This window comes from Suricata suricatta, chromosome 8, assembly GCF_006229205.1.
Source record: "Suricata suricatta isolate VVHF042 chromosome 8, meerkat_22Aug2017_6uvM2_HiC, whole genome shotgun sequence".
Classification (NCBI taxonomy): domain Eukaryota; kingdom Metazoa; phylum Chordata; class Mammalia; order Carnivora; family Herpestidae; genus Suricata; species Suricata suricatta.
In genome coordinates, this window is record NC_043707.1 from 92375121 (window position 1) to 92394353 (window position 19233).

General features: G+C 46.3%; 1 protein-coding gene across 1 annotated transcript in view; it reads left to right on the forward strand.

The window, feature by feature from the left end:
- The window catches only part of KANK4 (KN motif and ankyrin repeat domains 4), a 34622-nt gene extending 21542 nt beyond the window's left edge, over positions 1-13080 (forward strand). The window contains exons 6-10 of the mRNA XM_029948100.1: positions 19-106; positions 2177-2396; positions 5044-5186; positions 8927-9127; positions 12540-13080. Of these exons, the coding sequence (XP_029803960.1) occupies positions 19-106; positions 2177-2396; positions 5044-5186; positions 8927-9127; positions 12540-12644 (757 nt within the window). The 3' untranslated portion in view covers positions 12645-13080. The remainder of the gene's footprint in view (positions 1-18; positions 107-2176; positions 2397-5043; positions 5187-8926; positions 9128-12539) is intronic.
- The last annotated feature ends 6153 nt before the right edge of the window (positions 13081-19233 follow it).

The following is a 19233-nucleotide window of genomic DNA, read 5'->3' on the forward strand; positions in this document are numbered from 1 at the left end:
ATGTATTTTTTTCTTTAGATATAAGCCTTCAGAAGAATTCCTCAGTGCATGCCGGGCATTGAGCCAACATCTGCCAGAAAGTGGGGCCACGACCGACCAACGCTTGGTACTGTGATTTTTCATTGTCATGGAAGGATGTCCATACTCTTGAAGCCGTTAGTGCCAATTCAGTGACTCTGGTTCCCTGCCTGAGGCGGCAGCGTGGGTGTGCACTGAGTCCCTTTCCTCCGGGTGCCCTCATCTGCCAAACTCTGCTGCCTACGTGATGGGTTATGCTGGGAGAGGGGAACTGATGCGTTTGCACCAGGAAGCAGGCTGCTGCTCAGAGGCACTGCCTAGGGTTGTCAGGCATTGCACCTGAATGTCCAGCACAAAATAATCCGCAGCTTAAAAAAAAGCAAAACTAAGTGTGCCGTAGGCTCAAAATCACCACATAATTGGAGAGAACAGTGGGCAGAGTGAAGAGCAGGTGGATGGCCACTGGGGGTTCTAGTCCTGGGACCGCTGTTCATGAGACCTTGAGCAAGTCAGTTCACCTCATTAGTAAAATGAAGGTGGATGGTGGGCAGCGTGTCCTCACTACCATCAAGCCCTCGTATTTAATCCTGTAGTCTTTACTGTTTTTCTTGAAGTGTATCTATGGGTCAAGAGACCAAAAGCAAGAAAATACATCTGTTTGTGCCTTAACACCTTTGTAGCCCACAAAGGTGTAAACAGATAATCATTAGGTTCTACTTTTATTCAAGAAATACTGGCCAGGCACTTTTCCTCCCAAGTCATGAGCCAACTGGTAAACCCCAGTGTGGAACAACCCACAAGCATTTTTAGAGCCCATTTGGTTCTCCTTTGCAGAAGAGCCTTAGAGGTAAAAAACGATTGAATCAGCCCAACACATCTTGATTATTTTATCTTAGTTGATTTGGCAAACAAGTGTTCCCAGACTGTAAAACACCAGTATGTGATGTAGATGTATGTTCCTGAATATGAGGGTCTTTCTCCAGATTCTCCTGCAAATTCCACCGGAAAGGGAGATGTTCTGACATATAAAAAATGTTTCAACCACAAAAGATTCCACTGTTTCTGGCTAGAAAACAGATAGGGGAGGGGCGCCTGGCTGGCTCAGTCAGTAGAACATGCAACTCTTAATCTTGAGGTTGTGAGTTCGAGCCCCATGTTGGGCATAGAATTTACTTAAAACTAAAAAAGAAACAGACAAAGAAAAGTGACAGAGGATGTGCAAACCGGACAGCACACCCACGTTAGGTTCAAAGCATCCCCTACCCCACCCCACCTTAGAGACAAAGCAGGTTGTACAAGGACCTCACTCTGTAGAGCCAGGGGCTGGCTAGAGACTCAGCCTTTTTTTTTTTTTAATCACCGTTTTGTAGATGAGACAGTAAGGTTCAAAAAGACTATATGACTTGCAAGGTCATATAGCTGAGTCAGGGCTCAAGCCTGGCTACACTGGCTTAAGTGACTCCAAATCCAGTCCCATTCCAGCATGAGCGTGAAGTCACATCCTCATGGTCTCTCCCTCCCCTTATATAAATAACTTAAACATGTTCTATTTTAAACATATAGGTCATGTAACACAGAGAATTTATGTCTGGAACTCTCCTCATCGATGGTCCCAGAGGAGCTTAATACTGCAGATAGTGAGGTCCTGCCATGGGTTGTTAAATCATTTTCTCTGAAGGGTCTAGCAAAGCTTAAAAGCCAAAAATAATTCAGGCACAGCTGTTTGGGTTTTATTTTCTAGCATAAATTGGGCATGTTGTTTATCTTAGCTTTCAGCATGCATTTTTCCCATTAGTTAAATGCTGTGACTTGCTAGTTATACCTATTAAAAACACACAGAAGTCCTCATAGTCTGGGCTAAGGTCCGTATAAGCTGATTAGATGAAGGACGGGGCCTTGGTTATCCTGTGCATATAAGGGACGTGATCTAAACCTACGGTAGATTCGAACTGTCACCTAGGAACCTGTCACTGGTTATTGTTTGCTCTCCCTGTCCCCTTTCTACCTCACATGGGGGGTGCTCATCACACAGGGGCAGACTCAAGCTCTGGGCCCTCCAGGAGTAAACCACATGGAGTTGGAGAGAGCTGAAGGGGTCTCCGGGGGAAGGAGCACCCCAGGCCAGGTAATCTGGAGCTGGGATCTGTTGGTATTTCAGAGGCAGAGCTTGAACACCATCAGTCAGGAGTGGTTCCGCGTGTCCAGCCGGAAGTCGTCCAGCCCTGCCGTGGTGGCGGCCTACCTCCGTGGGGTCCAGCCCCACTCCCCGCACTTCCTGAAGCTGCTTGTGAACATGGCAGATGGCAATGGGAACACGGCTCTCCACTACAGCGTGTCTCACTCCAACTTCTCTGTCGTGAAGCTGCTGCTGGAGACAGGTCAGAAACGGGTGCATCTGCACAGGCTGGGTCCTCCTTGAAGGGCGATTTTTGTACCCACTTCCCTCCAGGGAGGAGATGCTTCACTGTCCTGGGTTCCTCCTGTATTCTAGGAACCGGGCTAGACCACTGTGCCTTTGTTATGTTGCTTATGCCTCACAACGCTCCTGTGATGTAGGTATTGTTACCCTCACGTTGCTGTGTGGGACGGCATCAAGCAGCCTAGGAGTGACGGTGTGGACAGGTGGGTGATGGGGCGGACTGAAGGCATGTCCAGGTCCCGTGTCAGCAGTGAGTTTGGGAAGGTTGTATGCGGGATATCTAGGAGGGCATCTATAGGAGACATAACACCTCAAAGACCCTCCACAGATTAGGCCCTCTGCTAAGCCCCTGGCATATGAGGTCTCATTCAGGCCTCATAACTCCTATCAGCAGGGATGGTTACCCCTATTTTTTAAAAGTGATGAAAGTGATGCTCAGAAAACTCAATAGGCTTTTGCATGACCCTAAGATCACATCAAGACTATGTGTGCTGCTGGGGGTTAAAATTGATACCGTTGACTTGTTCTTCCCATTCCTGGCGTCCAGGAATCGGAGCGCATGCTGGATCTGTAAGCCTTGAGTAGGAGGCTAGAGGAGGAGTTTAAATGGGCACCAGGGAAGTCTCAATTCCAGATCCAACAGCTTTCCCCCAACTTGGATCTCCCCTGGCTTAAATCCCTCCCACGGCTTTCCACGGCTCTGAGGATGAACTTCCTCAGCCTGGCCTTCAGCCATCCCAGAAATCCTGCATTTGCTGCCTCACCACCACCATGCATCCTCCTTCTGGCCACTCCAGTCACATGGCCTCAAACTCACCAAGCTCATCCCTTCCTTTTCTCTTTCGATTTGAACCCTTGTCCCTGAAACCCTCCTCATGACTGGCTCCTTCTCATCATTCTCATTCTCCAAAATTCCCTTACGCAGCCTTGAAGCTTTTTACCAGAATAAATAGGTGATGTACCTACTGACAATTTAAAATTCGTTCTGCTTTCCACATCAGAGGAAGATAAAGTTACAACACTAACATTGAGTCAATTTTACTAGATTTCAGGTCTTCGTGGATTCGTGGATACCATAAATAGGGCAATTCAATCGAGAAAGGCACATAATTAAATGGAACATGCCTCTGTGTGTGAAGAATCCAAAGACAGGAAATGTAGAGCCTTCGTCTTCAAGTAGCTCAGACTTGCAGCCTATTAGAAGTTCTCCAGGTGGGGGAGAACAGTCACCCTAAGATTTGGTTGTTATATATTTCTGCTGGTGTGGACTGAGAATCCATTCAGTTCTCATCAACCCTGAAGTGAGGGAAGCTTTCTGTTAAACATACTGATAGAGGGGCCCTGGGTGGCTCAGTCGATTAAGCTTCTGACTTTGGCTCAGGTCGTGATCTCACGGTCTGTGAGTTCAAGCCCCACCTCGGCTCTATGCTGTCAGCACAGAGCCTGGAGCTGCCTCAGATTCTTTGTTTCCCTCTCTCTCTGTCCCTCCCCTGCTTATCCTCTCTCTCTCTCTCTCTCAAAAATTAAAAATTAAAAAAAATTTTTTTAAACACAATAGAGCTAAATAGCCATAAGCACACAGAATGAAGATGTGCTGGAGAACGGGCTGAAGGTACCATAACTTTCCCTCAACGTACAAAGCTGTTGAGGACAGACTGGTCACACTCGGACACCTAGGCTCCCTTCCAGGCAGCTGTGAAACATCCAGAAAGCACACTACAAACCCTAAGGAGCTACAATGGTGACTCCCTCTCTGTCCCAAAAATAAACATTTAAAAATATTTATAAAATAAAAAAAAAGAAGTGGGATTATTTATACAATAGATAACAGGCTGATGATTTCCTATGTCACCTTTAGTGCAAAGAGATATGAATGCATATCCCCAAGGTTACAAGGCAGACATTTCCTTTGAGTTCTCAAGTAATACTCTAAGTATTTAAATACTTAGAATATACTACTTTTCACTCTACTTTGAACTGTATATTCTTAATTGTTTTAACCCAAAAATACATGGACGCATCCCCCCCCCCCATTTTTCAAATAGAATTCTTATTCCTGTAAGATATCCTGTGGCATTTTTCATGCCACCTGGCACACTGCCCAACATATCACTAGGCCTTCAGAAAAGACCTGAAAACACTGCCATCAGCTTCAGAGTTACACACAGACCTAGAGTAAAGCCTAAAATGACGGTTGTGGGTGATGTGTGGCCAGGTGAGTTGTAGGCTCGAGAACCAGACTTACCTGAGTTCTGGTCTCATTTCATCTTCACTGGGGCAGTTTATGAAGCTTCACCGACCTACAGTGTCCTCATCTGTAAAATGGGAATAATGTCATGGGCTTTGCGTTAGCAAACTGTCCTGTTCCTTTTACCCCTTGGCCAACTCTCTACCTTGGACCTTTCTTGCTGAGTAGCCTCAGAAAACTTGTAAAGAAAACTAGCGGCTTGTAAAGGCTGCTAAAAATGTAAACACTGACTCCACCACTGGGAAAAGATTGCTCTGCTCCATGGCCTTTTAGCTAGCAGGCAGGGCGCTGAACAGGCTAAAGCAGCTCACTGCTGCTCCCCCGGGAGCGATCCCAGCACCGACTGCTCCTCCTGCAGGGGTCTGCAATGTTGACCATCAGAACAAAGCTGGCTACACTGCCGTGATGATCACTCCCTTGGCTTCAGCAGAGACCGACGAAGACATGGCTGTCGTCTGGAAGCTCTTAAGAGAAGGAAACGTGAACATCCAAGCTACTCAGGTAGGAGGTGTGAACACGATCCCCTCTTTAATAAATATGGGTACCTCTCAGTTTTATCCTGCCAACGGGATGAAAAATTCCATGCAGATCCAGGTTGAGTTTAAGGCGGGGCCCTCCAAATGGCATCTGTCCAAAGCCTATATATTTGGTTTCCTCAAAATCTTCTGAGACCCAGAGAGGCTAGGACAGAGGTCAGTGAGCTTGTAACCTGTGTCCTGATCTGAAACTGGGCAAAGTCGATCTGGACCAGACTTCCTGAACCAAATATTCACACAGTTAACACCAGCAGGACATGAAAATGCTGAAAGGCATTTGTTAGTAGCCTCTGCAGGTGATCCACCTCCATCAGGAATTCGAAAGCAGTTCCAAGGGTTGGCATGTCTCTGTTTAGCTTCTGGGCCCCTCTACTTGTGAGCATAGCCCATGGCATGGTCCCAGCCTATAGGGCTTTGGGTAAGACAAGGCTCTGAATGGAAAATGGGAGCTCCTCAAAAGACCACTTACCCATCTTTGACCAATAGGAGAACAACAGAGTGCCTGCAACTCTCTTCCCCCCCAGAGTGATCAGAGAACTGTGAAGGGTCTGAGATTGTACTCTACCTTACTGCTAACAAGCTAGTATGCTACAGCGTCATGGATGCTGGCAGAAGACATGAAACTCCTGTGCCAGAGATGGACAGTGGTATCACTCACAGCAGGGAGAGTGGCCACGGCATCGGCATTTACAACCGTTCCCTGAGCCTCACTTCCCGATTCCCACAGGTGTGAGAAGAGTCAAAGCCCAGTACATGGAGTGGGTTGTTTTACTGGAGAGGAACCCTGAGCTTAGGGAACCTGAGTCTTTTATTCTGGATAGCGAGTATGTTTGCAATCTGTTTTGGAGAAGACACTATCTCCGTCTTCCAAGGCTGTTCACTATACAAGCATCTTTAAAAAGACAGTCTAGGGGGGCACTTAGATGGCTCAGTTGGTTAACCATCTGCCTTTTGATCTCAGCTCAGTTTTGATATCAAGGTTGTGAGTTCAAGGCCCGTACAGGGCTCCATGCTGGGTGGGGAGCCTACTTAAAAAATACAATAAAGCAAAAAATAAAAAGACAGTCTAGAACAACAGGGCAGATAGTGTCTCACTCACAAAGTATGCAGAAAACTCAGAGACCCACAAGAAAGTGCCTCCCAACAATATATTTAACTCCCTTGTCCCCTATCCAGCCCTACAAAGTGACTGCAAACAGTAGCCTACCCAGATGGCAAAATCACTCTGCACACTGTATCTAACATCGATCCTATTGATAGCAAGAAACAGACATTTGTAGATCACTTTCTGTTTTTCAAAGTATTTCCACCTACAGCTCCTGCCCCACGGGATTTAATAAAGCTGTTTTCATTTTAAAATGTTTCCTATAAATATGTTAATTTTTCTCTAAATTGGCCCTCTTGCAGCAAGAAAGGATGCTTATCAAAATAAAAATCAATGCCCTTTTTAAAATAGATGCTCTAGGAGGGTAAGGGGCTCATCCCTGGTTGCTAAGGAGGGAAAGGAATTCATAGCTATCACCGCCCCCTTCGGCTCCCTCCAGGGCTTTTACATATTTTACATGCGTGTGAGCTGCAGATACCAAGTAAATAGCAGTGAACTGGGAGGCTGGGAGTCTCCGAGGCTAAGCTGTTTATTTCTTTGTATCTCCAGGATCAGCACTGCGCCTGGCATATAGCAGCACTCTATAAATATCCTTAAATTAAATTGTATTGAACTGGACCAGGAGGGACGTGAGGAAGGTAGGAGCCCCAAGTTAGACAGAGGGGCAGAGAAAAGGACAATCCACATATGTCATCTGGCTTTAATACCACTTCTAGATGGAAATCTCCTGGTCTCATTAGTCCAGTAAAGAAAGAACCATTACTTCAGGGCTGAGTATGAGCAAACCAAAAGGCAAACAGGCTTCTCTGGAAAGATCTGTCTGGGTGCCAGAGAAAGGAGAATCAGGATGCCTAAGAATACAATCCCACATACTGAGTATTTGTCACACATGATCTCTCACGCTCATAAGAACAATAATAGCTAACACATGCACAGCACTTGTTAAGCACAAGAGTCTCACAACAGCCCCATGACGCAGGTAATATTGCTAAGCATTCCCATTTTACTAGATCAGGAAAAGTCATTGAGAGGTTAACTTGTCCAGATTCACAAAGATAATAAGCGACACAGCCAGGATTTTCCTGATTGTAAACTTCCTTTCTTTTCTCTAAGTCCCAACGTTCTGGGCAGGGAGGCATAATCCATCAGTGACCACAGATTGGCCCTTAATCAGTGAGCAAACAAATCAGCAAATATGTCCTCAGCACTTTAGACACAGAAGACTCAGCACTGAGAGCCATGGGGGATGTGAAAGGAGGGGAAACATAGTCCTTGCCTCATTCTTACAACTTTACAAAAACGTGATGTCCAGTAAGAGAGACAAGCCTGACCTACCTGGAGCCCAGGGGAACCATGAGGGAAAATATAATCACGTCAGTAATAGGACTATGTATATAAAGGAAAATCTATGAGACATAATGGCCCATTATAATCAGTACAACTGCTACCATACATTGTTCTATTCACACCCTTATTTCAGTGGATTCCTGCAAAAGCCCTGTGAGGTTCCCAGTCCAGATCATTACTGTGATAATTTTTAAGAAAAGAAGAAAGCAAGATTCAGGGGCCAGGGTCACACACTAGGAAACGGCAGAACCAGGGCTTGGACTCACTTTCTGACTCTAAGCCACTGCCACATGAGCTAATGATTACAGGGATGGGAAGAGTTGTCAATGGCAGGGTGCCTGGCTGGCTCAGTTGGAAGAGTATGCAACTCTTGATCTTGGGGTTGTGAGTTTGAGCCCCAAGTTGGGTGTAGAGGTTACTTAAATAATAAAAAAACCCTTAATTAAAAAAATTTTTTAATGTTTTTTTTTAATTTATTTTTGAGAGACAGAGAGAGACAGCATGAGCAGAAGAGGGTCAGAGAGAGAGGGAGACACAGAATCCAAAGCAGGCTCTAGGCCCTGAGCTAGCTGTCAGCACAGAGTCCGACGCGGGGCTCGAACCCACGAACCATGAGATCATGACCTGAGCTGAAGCCGGAAGTCAGACGCTTAACCGACTGAGCCACCCAGGCGCCCCCAAAAAAACCTTAATTTTTTTTAATGGTTATGGATTAGAAATGACCATCGGACCATGCAGGCAGAGATCTTATCAAGATAAGAGGGTGCTAAGTATCACTGAACTGAAAATTCCAGGGATGTTCTGAGCAGACCAAGGCTTCCTGCAGGAAGTCAGCTTGGGCAGGCGGTAAGAAGCCACAGACAGAAGCATTCAACCCTTTGCTGACTCTGTCATTCCACGTTTACCGGCATGTACTTGGTGCCAGGCCCTGGGAAGGCAGAGATGAAAAGGACTTAGTCCTTGCCATCAAAAATGTCACAGTCCAAGAGAAGGAGAGAGACTGACAGGTTGCAATACCAAGTGGTAAGTGCTGTGTTACGAATCCCGTGCCCAAGGTGTTAGCAGAGGGCTCGAGGGGATGTGGCATTTGACTAGTGCTTTGGAAAAGCAAAAGTGCCAGGTGGAGAAGGATGTGTCCAATACCAGGGGCAGGAGGAGATTCAGATCGATGGTCATTTTCTGGAAACGTCTTGCCCAAGCATACCCAGTCTGGAGAGGGGGTCCTCACCACATGCCTGTGCTCTGTGTGGCAGGGAGGCCAGACTGCCCTGATGCTGGGAGTCAGCCATGACAGGGAGGACATGGTCCAGGCACTGCTGAACTGCCAGGCAGATGTCAACCTACAGGACCACGAGGGATCATCCGCCCTCATGCTGGCCTGTCACCACGGCAACGTTGACATGGTGCGGCTGCTCCTGGCACACCCAGCCTGTGACAGCAGCCTGACTGACAAGGTGAGACTTCCGGGCAATTAACAAGTAGGTGTTTCACTTCCCTTCCTGAAAAATACCTGTCCAGCCAGCAGAATTCAAGGAAGCGCATGTCGGAAGCAATGGAATCAACCTCATAGAGCTGTTGTGGGATTTAAATGAGATGATCTGTAGTAAATGCTGGGAGCCTTGGAGCTGGGAGTCCCCAAATCCTAACCTTTCACACCATCCTGAGGAAATGTGCCCAAGCCTGGCCTTGACCCTGAACTGGCCACAGCAATAACTGCATTTGAGCTTTGGAGCAGCAGCTTGGACAACGGAGTTCTGCTGCTCACAGGGACTTGAAAGGCTGGATGGAGGAACCAAGCGGAAATTATGTCCACTCTCTGACAGTGATCCGCCTTACAGGGCGGCGAGTACCATCAAGTCAGCCCATTCAAGGTCACATGGCCAGACACATGCTTCTTAAATAAACGTCTTTATAAGGTGATGGCGATGATGGCCACAAGGGTGACGGGGGTGACGGCTGGCATGGTAACAACAGTGATGGTGGCCAGCATGTCTCGAGGGCTTGCTCAGTGCCCAGTACAGCACTAAGCATTTAGCGAGGATCACGCCATTGAAACCCCACAACAACTTATGAGGTTGGTCTCTGCTGACGCCACCCATCTGCTTGTAAGGAAACACGGGCACTGAGTGGTTAAGTAACACAGCCCAGCTCACACAGCTAGTGCAACCCAGCTCCATCAGACTCCTCAGAGCACTGTCAGGAGCCAGGTCTTTCCCTTGCATTAGCTCACTCATCCTCTTGATAATCTAGCGACATAGGTACTTTGATCCCTGTTTTCACTGATAAGGAAACAGAGGCTTCGAGAGTTTATGTCATAAGGTCACAAGCTGCTGGTTCTTGGAGCGAGGATTCAAGCTCAGGTCTGACTTCAGTGTCCTTATTGTTGGAACTAAATGCTTTACACAGACTTGTCGATACTTTCTTAATATCTACATTTTGAAGGGAAAAAGGGCCTGGAGAGGGGAAGAGTCCCTTCCCTGCACAGGGACAGCCCCTCTCACTGGGCCACATCTGAACTATCCGAGATTGTTCCATCAGTGACTCAAGCTGCTGGGTCCATCACCCCACAGCCAGGAAGCACACATGCTGGTTTGGTGTCTTTAGGTCCCCTGAACCCCAACTCCACCCTACTTGTGCCCCACTCACCTGCTGCCTGCTTGGGTCACACCCCAATTTCCCAAAGGTTACTTGGGTGAGACATTTCAGAGGGACAAGGGGCCTGTTGACTGAGGCCCTACCAAGCACCAAGCCCTGTGCCTCCAGCCTTACCTCGAAGGGCGGGGTCCAGCCCTTGCCACGGTCACCATACTGTTTCAATGGGCACATATCCTATGGAGACTTAGATGCAGGTTTGGATGACTTAACAATCTCTTTGGAAACCTGAGAGATAATTCATGTCCTAAAATCAGTTTCTCTCACCCTACCACCACTTAAAGGTTGATAGAAATATAGAACTCCCAGAATAGCCAGCAAGGCACTTTCTCTAGGTTTAGAAGGTAATTTGAGAAATCAGTCACTCAGCCTCCTGAGGGCTGATCAAGAGAGGACTAGGAAGAGCTAGTGAGGACTGGTCTCTGGACCCAGAGGCTTACCCTCTGAGGGGCTTAATCTGGCAATGGGTGCCTCCAAAGCACCCACCAAATCTATGGCAGAGACTATGTCTTGTTCATTTTTGCCCGATACACAGTAGCTTCTTGTCATACTGAAAGACAACCCAGCCGCCGCCACCACCACCACACACACACACACACACACACACACGCTGGCTGCCTGAGCCCATCCCATTTCTTCAGGCCTTCAGTGTTGCCCAGCAGAGACTTGCCAAGCCAGGTCCCCACTAAAGCTACTCACCGGCACCTTGTTTCCAGGGCTCTGGCAGAGACATTTGAGGGATACCCACCCCCCAGGTGGTCTCTCTGGCCACACTTTCTGACCTGAACAGGGTCCCTCACTCCCCAGATCTGAAAGTGAGAAGCCCACAGATATGGGCTGTCATCTCCAGAAGGGCCCTCTTCAAAAGTGTGTGGGTCCCCTGGGACTGGCCTGGGGCTCTTTCCCGTAATAATAGTAATCAAACCATCTTTGTGTTTATAGAGAGCCTCAAAGTTGACAAAGTGCAGTGATGAAAACCAGAGTACGGGGCACAGGCCTACAAAAACCCAGGTCCCTCTCTTCAATGGAAACTACTCAGGATGCTTTTAGGAGACCCCCTACTTAAAATCTCCGCTTTGTTCCAGACTTGTCCAACCTAGGAAGATACTCATTAGGAGTTGGGGTGCCCGGGCTCTTCATCAGCTTGAAATGAATACCTCTCCGTAATCATCCAGCATTCCCTCTTTCAACAGTGCTTACTGGGTGCAGTCCAAAGGGCAGGCACTGGGCCAGCGGTCACGGATCAGATCTGGAGTCTGACCTGGCTCAGACAGATTTTCCAAACAGCACCACAGATACTGACTTATAAATGGTGGTAGAAGGAAGGTACAGTCATGAGGCCTTTTAAGGGAAAGAAGCAGATTTGGGGGGTCCCAGGGCAGCTCAGTCAGTTAAGCATCTGAATTCAGGTCATGAGTTAGAGCCCCACGCCAGACTCTGTGCTGACAGAGCAGAGCCTGCTTGGATTCTTTCTCTCTCTCTCTCTCTCTCTCTCTTATAAATAAATAAACATTGGGGCGCCTGATGGCTCAGTCAGTTAGGGGTCCTTTTTCAGCTCAGGTCATATCTCATGGGTTCATGAGTTCAAGCCCTGTGTCGAGCTCTGTGCTGACAGCTCAAAGCCTGGAGCCTGCTTCAGATTCTGTGTCTCCCTCTCTCTCTCTCTGCCTCCCCCCCACTCATGCTCTGTCTCTCTTGCTCTCAAGATATAAATAAACATTTAAAAAATATTTAAAAAAACAAATAAATAAACATTAAAAAAATAAAGTAAAAGAAAAGGAGATTCAAAATTGATATATAGTATCATTCCTCTATTTAAAAACCAACAACAAATTTGCACAGGAGAAAAGACTGGAGGGAAACAGACCAAAATGCTACCTTTCATTAAGGTCTGGGTAATGGGAAAATGGAAGAGTTATTTTCTTTCCTCTATTTTTCCAATTTAAAAAAAGTATTAAAAACCAAGCAAACAAGCCATGTGACACTTCTTTATTTCCATGGGCACAGATTTCCCAGAAAGGAATGCCATTTCTGTGCAAGGGCACTGATGTTCCGTGAGCCTCATGCCATTCCAACCTCCACCTCTCCTAGGATCACCGGACGCTTGGCATAGACTTTGATGCCCCTTGCCTACCGGGTCCTTTCAACTCACCCTTCTCTGGGGAGGGAGGCAGACAGGATAAAATTGTTTCTCCTTTTCTTTATTCCCTGTAGGCTGGCCGAACAGCTCTGTCCATCGTTCTGAAATCACCCGCCCATGTGGAAATTGCAGGGCTTCTGCGGGCCCACGCAGAGCAGGGCAGGTCCCTGGGGCCATAGGGGCTGCGGAAGAACTGGCAGCTGGGAACAAAAGACTCCTTCTCTGGACTCCTCCTTAGCCCTTGGAGAGGGCATGGGTCAAAGCCAGAGGGCCGCCCTTCAAGAGAAGAAACTATGTCAAATATGCACATACATTCCTGTTATATAATTCTGCTCATTAGAATGCTTTGTAGTTTTTGCCTTAGGCCAAGCCCCAAATCCATGCAGGCTGCAGAGCAGGGTATAAGGTGCAGAGTGCATCGGTGTTTAAAAATCCCAAACATCTTCAGCCTTGATTGAATTCCTCATGACTCTATCCTTTGTAAGCACCATGTAGTGAGCAGACAGGCAGGAGCCCATTAGCAAAGCAATACTTTTTACATGGAATTTTAAAGCGCACCATCTTTTTGTTTTTTAATCAGTTACATGAATATGTCCCATTGAATATGCATGTCTAGAGAGGATTGGGCGGGGTGGGAGGGGGGACTTGGGGGGAGGTGGATTTAAGCAGCCACACTGGTGCCCGTTCTCCAGAGGACCTTGGAGAATCACCATTCTGACTGCTGAAACGGAACGAACCCCAACTGGGGCCTTTGTTTGGTTGGGGTTGATAGAGAAATCTTAAATTCAGGCAACGTAGGAAGAGCATATTGGTATCAATACCAGGTATACAGTCTTGACCATTTCGGAGTCATTAAGTGGCCCTAATTTGCACCAAGGAAATTGGAATTAATTAGGAAATCCAACCCAGTGAAGCACACCACATGTATTTAGGCAGAGTCTAGTTACATCAGCTATTCTGAATCTATGAAAGAAACAAACGGAAGCAAGCATCCTCCTGGGGACACGCTGTTGTCATCCAGAAGTCACCACATTTCCTCTAGCACCATATCCATGGCCTCATGGGAATCCTGGCTCCTTTCCCCTCGTAGACCTTGAGTGAATTCTGAGGCCCCATGAGGCTCTGAGGTTTCTGAGGCTCCCGGTGGCAGAACCTGTCACCCTGGACTGCAGCAGGAGTGTGGGAGCCGAGCAGGGCGGGCCCTCCCTGGGCTCACTTCTCCGTCCACTAGACAGTTGTCTCTTGAACTTCCATAGTCCCAGGGGCCCGCATGTGCATGGCTTCTATTCAGTAACTCACACAAAGTTATCTATGAATTTGTTCTTAAAGTCTCTTATGCAAAAAAAAAAAAAAAAATCCTCTTTATATAAAAAGAAAGACCTCAAAGTTTGGTGAGCCTCACCTTGGAATCTCAAAACCTTGAGTTCTCATTTTGACTATGTCAATTTGCCTGGTGTCCCTTGGGGGACTCATGAAACCTCCTTGGGCCCTGGATTCATCATCTCTAAAAAAGGAAATAATCATACAACCTATCTCCTGGGGGTGTTGTACAAGGAACAGCTGATGGAAGTTTTAGACTCCAATATGTAACCCAGAATGACTGTCTATAGAAATGGTGCAGCAACCTTCTGTTTGCTGTTGGGATTCATGAGCGTCTCAAAGTCCCAGAGCAGGGCGCTGACATGTGTTGCTCAGAGGTGGAGAGAATGGAGCAAATAATGAGCTAAAAATACTTTAAGGGGTTTACTCTGACCTCAAAGCACATTTTAAAGGCAAAAACCCACGTTAAAAAATGTTCCAGCCCAGTGCTTCTCAAACTTTGATATGCACATGATAACGTGTAGGTCTTGCTAGGATGCAGTAGGTCTGAGGGGGAAGGGAGCTGCGAGTCTACAGTTCTAACCAGTTCTCAGGGGATGCTGATGTTCCTGGGCTCTTGGAGTAGCAAGGCTCTGGCCTGGCCTGACTGTTTATATATTAAAATGCTGCCCCTCAATCTTTTGTCTCAGTTATTTCTTTGCATCTCTTTAGTCTTGGTTCTTGCAGTTTGCACTGTTGGTCTTATTTGTTATTGTAGTTCTGCAGACAGCAGGAGGGGTTCCGTGTCCTCTGTTGCCAATTTGGAGTCTACTTCTGTATCTTACATTAGGGGGGCAACTTTCATTTGGGTCTCCTATGAGTCCAGCTGTTAAGCACAGCTTATCCTCCAGAGAAGAGAGACTGGTTTTCCTAAGGGTTTGAAGCCACTGGGTCACTATCAAAAAAGCTTTGTCCATCCTTTCTCAGGTTTTTAGTATGTTCCTCCTCATCTTGAGTTCGGAATATGAACACATGATCTCACTCCTTATAACTATTCCGTTCTATTCGAATGTCTGAGCCCAGAACATGGTGAGATTGAACAAGCACAGCCTGCCTCCTTGTCATTGTCACTCAGTTCCAGAATTCATTCAACAAACATCTACTGAAACCAACCAGGTACCTGCCACTGTTCCTGGTTCTGGCTTTTATTTATGTATTTATGTATTTTAGTCATTTCAACGTTATTATCCTTTTGTTATTGAAGTACAATTGACATACAGTGTTATATTAGTTTTAAGTATACAGTTTTCTATTTATTTTATTCTTATTTTTTTGTTTTTATTTTTGAGAGAGAGTGAGAGAGAGAGAGAGAGAGAATGAGCTGGGAAGGGACAGAGGAAGAGGTAGAGAGAGAATCTTAAGCAGGCTCTGTGTCCAGTGCAGACCCAACGCGGGGCTTGATCTCACAACCATGAGATCATGATCAGAGCCATAATCAAGTCAGATAGTTAATCGACTGAGCCACCCAGGTGCCCCCAACATGTTAATGCTATCCATCACTCAGTGTTAACCACAGTGTAGTCATCATCTGCCATGATATGACATTATTACACTATTACTGACTATGTTGCCTATGCTGTACTTCCCATCTCCGTGACTTATTTATTTTATAACTCTAAGTTTGTACCACTTAGTCCCTTTCATCTGTTTTGCCCATCCCTCTTCAACAACACTCATCATCAGGGACATGCAAGTCGAAGCCACAATGAACTATCACTGCACCCAAGTCAGAATGGGTAGTATCAAAAAGACAAGCGTTGACAAGGATGTATAGAAAAGGGGACCCTCAGACTCTGTTGGTAGGAATGTAAACTGGTGTAGCCATTATGGAAAACAGTATGGACATTCCTCAAAAAATTAAGAGAAATACCATATAATCCAGTAATTCCACTACTGCCTATTGCCCAAAGAAAACAAAAACATTAAATCAAAAAGATAAAGCGGTGCCTGGTGGCTCAGTTAGTTAAATGTCCGACTTTAGCTCAGGTCATGATCTCATGGTCCATGAGTTCGAGCCCCGCGTCAGGCTCTGTGATGGCAGCTCGGAGCCTGGAGCCTGCTTCGGATTCTGTGTCTCCCTCTCTCTCTGTCCCTCCCCCATTCACGTTCTGTCTGCCTCTCAAAAAATGAATAAACATTATAAAAATTATTCAAAATTATACATGCATTGGCACTGGCTTCAGTCACATCTAGAAAAACAGTATCGAAGGTTATCATGATCCCAATCTCAGGCTTCCGAGTCTCCACTGATTAGTAGACTTCTCAAGTGCCTAACAGCACAGCCTCCAAGCAACATAAATCAGGCTTACTGAGGACAGATATTAAGCTCAGGCCTGGAGAGAGGCCATAGATAGCTTAGTTTCCCTCACTGCCTTCAAGGAGCTTCCATCCTGCTTTTGGAAGACAGGACACATGCACCAAGAGTAAGGAATAAGACCAGGCAATACAGTTCATTCTACAAATATTTCAGGAGTGCCCACTGCATGCAGTCACTGGGCTCACATTAGAGATACTGTAGTTTAGGCCTCCCTTTACCATCTACTTAGAAAAACAGAATGGTGAGAAGGAAGAAAGCCCAGCATGCTACAGGTCTTAGGAACTGGGCTTAGGAATTCAAAAAAGGCTTCCTGAAGGAAGAGGTATCTGAACTGAAAAGATTAAACGGATTCAAGATTAATGGGAGGTGTCTGAGTGGCTCAGTTGGTTAGACGTCTGACTTCAGCTCAGGTCATGATCTTGCGGTTTATGGGTTCAAGCCCCGCATTGGGCTGTGTGCTGACAGCTCAGAGCCTGGAGCCTGCTTTGGATTCTGTGTCTCCCTCACTCTGTCCCTCACTCACTCACGCTCTGTCTCTCTCTCTAAAAAATAAACATACATTAAAAAGTTAAAAAAAAATTAGTGGATGTTTGCCAAAAAAGGAAGAGAAGTAAGAAGTGAGGAGAGCCCAGAGTGTACCAGGCACAGACTGTATTGCTGAGGCTGGAAAATGGGACAGCAGGCATGTGGGGACCTTCGCTCAGTTCAACAGGACTTTCATGTAGCGCTTCAGTGAGATGCTGACATCAAAGGTGGGTTCAGAAGAGAGGAGACTGACCATACATGAGGACAAATGATAAAGAGCCTAAAGGGGCTTTGTTCCAAAGGCAATGGGAGCTACTGAAAAACAGACTGACAACTAAGAAATTCATTTTTCTAACCCTCCTTTAACACAGATTTATCATACCTCCCTTCCTCCAAGTGCTGTGTTTGGGGCTGGGGACATCCTGGACAAGTTAGATACAGAATTTAGTTTCACAGGAAAGAAAGACAAACCAGTCATTCTGCCACAGCATGATGCATGTTGCAACTGGGAAGGTACAAGGTGCTATGGGGACACATAGGTGGGACCCTCAGCCTCATCTGAGGGTGGGGAGGGGGCCAAAGAAGGCTTCCTGGAGTATTTAAGCTATCTGAAGGATGGGGAGGTATAGCCATGCAAAGAGGAGCAGAGGAAGAAGCATGCATAAAGCCTCAAGGCAAGAGAGAACCCTGATTTGGAGCATTAAAAGAACTTCAGGGTTCATGGAGTAGAAAAAAGAAAGAATTGCAAGATGAGGCCAGAGAAAAGGCCACTGTCACAAGTTTGAACTTGGAGGAACTAGGAATGCAGGAAATGACATTCAGATTTACATTTTAGAAAAGCACTTCAGTTTTTGGGCAAGAGTGACATTACTCAATAACATTTGTGGTGTACCTATTCTAGGTCCTAGGCTCCAGAGTTAATGGATTGGTGGAGGACGCAGACATAGGTTGATGACTGTGCAAAAGGATGCAATAATGGATGTCGGAACAGTGCTGTGGAGATGGACTCTGCCGGAGGGAGTTAAGGAAGCCTCACGGAGGGGCTTTTCTGCTAAGCCATAAGGATGTGTAGGAGTTTGTCTGGGCATTTTAGATAAAAAAGCAGCCATAAAGACGTGACATATGAAAGAGCATGGCCTGTCCAGGCGATGGAAAGAATTCCAGAATGACTTCAGTTTGGGCTGCACTGTGGAAGTGACCAGAGTAGAGATTTAAGAAGGTCCGTAGACACATTCCACTCATATGTTTGAGATTAGAGATTTCAACTTGAGACTGCAGCTTGAGAGGGAATCACAAACTCCGATGAAAATCTAAGGCTTCTTCAGAAAAATGCACATATGTGCAAAATTTGCATGTAACTTCCAGGATTCAGAAATCGGCAGTTAAAATCTCACTGTTATAAGCAGTGGGGAGCTGGGTGTGATTTGCACTTGAGAATGATCACAGGAGAGAGACTAGAGGAAAAATAAGAAGTTCTCAAGAGACACTGGGTATAAAGCTGTCAAAGCCTGGTCTGTAATGACATCAGTGGGGACAAAGAATAGGGCCCTATGGGAAAGGCAGCAGGAGTGGGAATGGGTCAGGATGTTCTGACAAACTGAATGGTGGAGAGCGGTGAAAAATGAGTGACAGGAAAATGGTGGTTCCATTGTCCCTTATATCCACTCTTCCCCTCCTCCTTAGTAATAGAATCCTCAACTTTTTTTAATGTTTATTTTTGAGAGAGTGACAGAGACAGAGTGTGAGTGGGGAAGGGGCAGAGAGAGAGGAAGACATAGAATCCAAAGCAGGCTCCAGGCTCCAAGTTGTCAGCACAGAGCCTGATGCAGGGCTTAATTCATGAACCATGAGATCATGACCTGAGCTGAAGTCAAACACTTAACCAACTGAGCCATCCAGGTGCTGCCAGAATCCTCAACTTTTATCTGGACACATCATCACTCAGAATATTCCATCTCTCAGCCTTCCTTGCAGCTTGATGTAGTCATGTAACTATGTTCTGGCTAACGCGATGTCAGTAGAGTGATGTGTGCACACTCTGGCTCCTGCATTTAAAGGGAAGGCAAATACACTTCCCCCTTCCCACTGGCAGGACTCTGCTGGTAATTCATCATGATCCATAAGGATGAGGCCAATACCCTAGGGCTCACAGGATGGCAAGTCAGAAAGAGCTTAGACGCTCCAACACTGCAACCCCATCAGATCTGCTCTGGATTATTTATTTGTGAGCATGAAATAATCCCTCTACTTGTTGAAGCCATTGTACATTTGGATTTCTGTTGCAGTAAAAATTGGACAAATGCACTCAGTATCCCATGACAGGCTCAAGGGTCTAATGCTGTGGGTGGTGGATTTCAGCAGGGAAAAGCTTAGGATGGCTCTTGGGAAAGCCAACCTTTCAATGGCTACATACAATGGATACATTCACAGTACAGGCCCCTGCTCCATGTCCACAGTGACCTCACCCAGCCCACACGGCCTTGCGGGAGGTCTGGCATAGACATATGAGCAGGACTAGTGAATGTTCTAAGAAATCTGAATAAAGAAATATGTAGAGTTTCATGCAA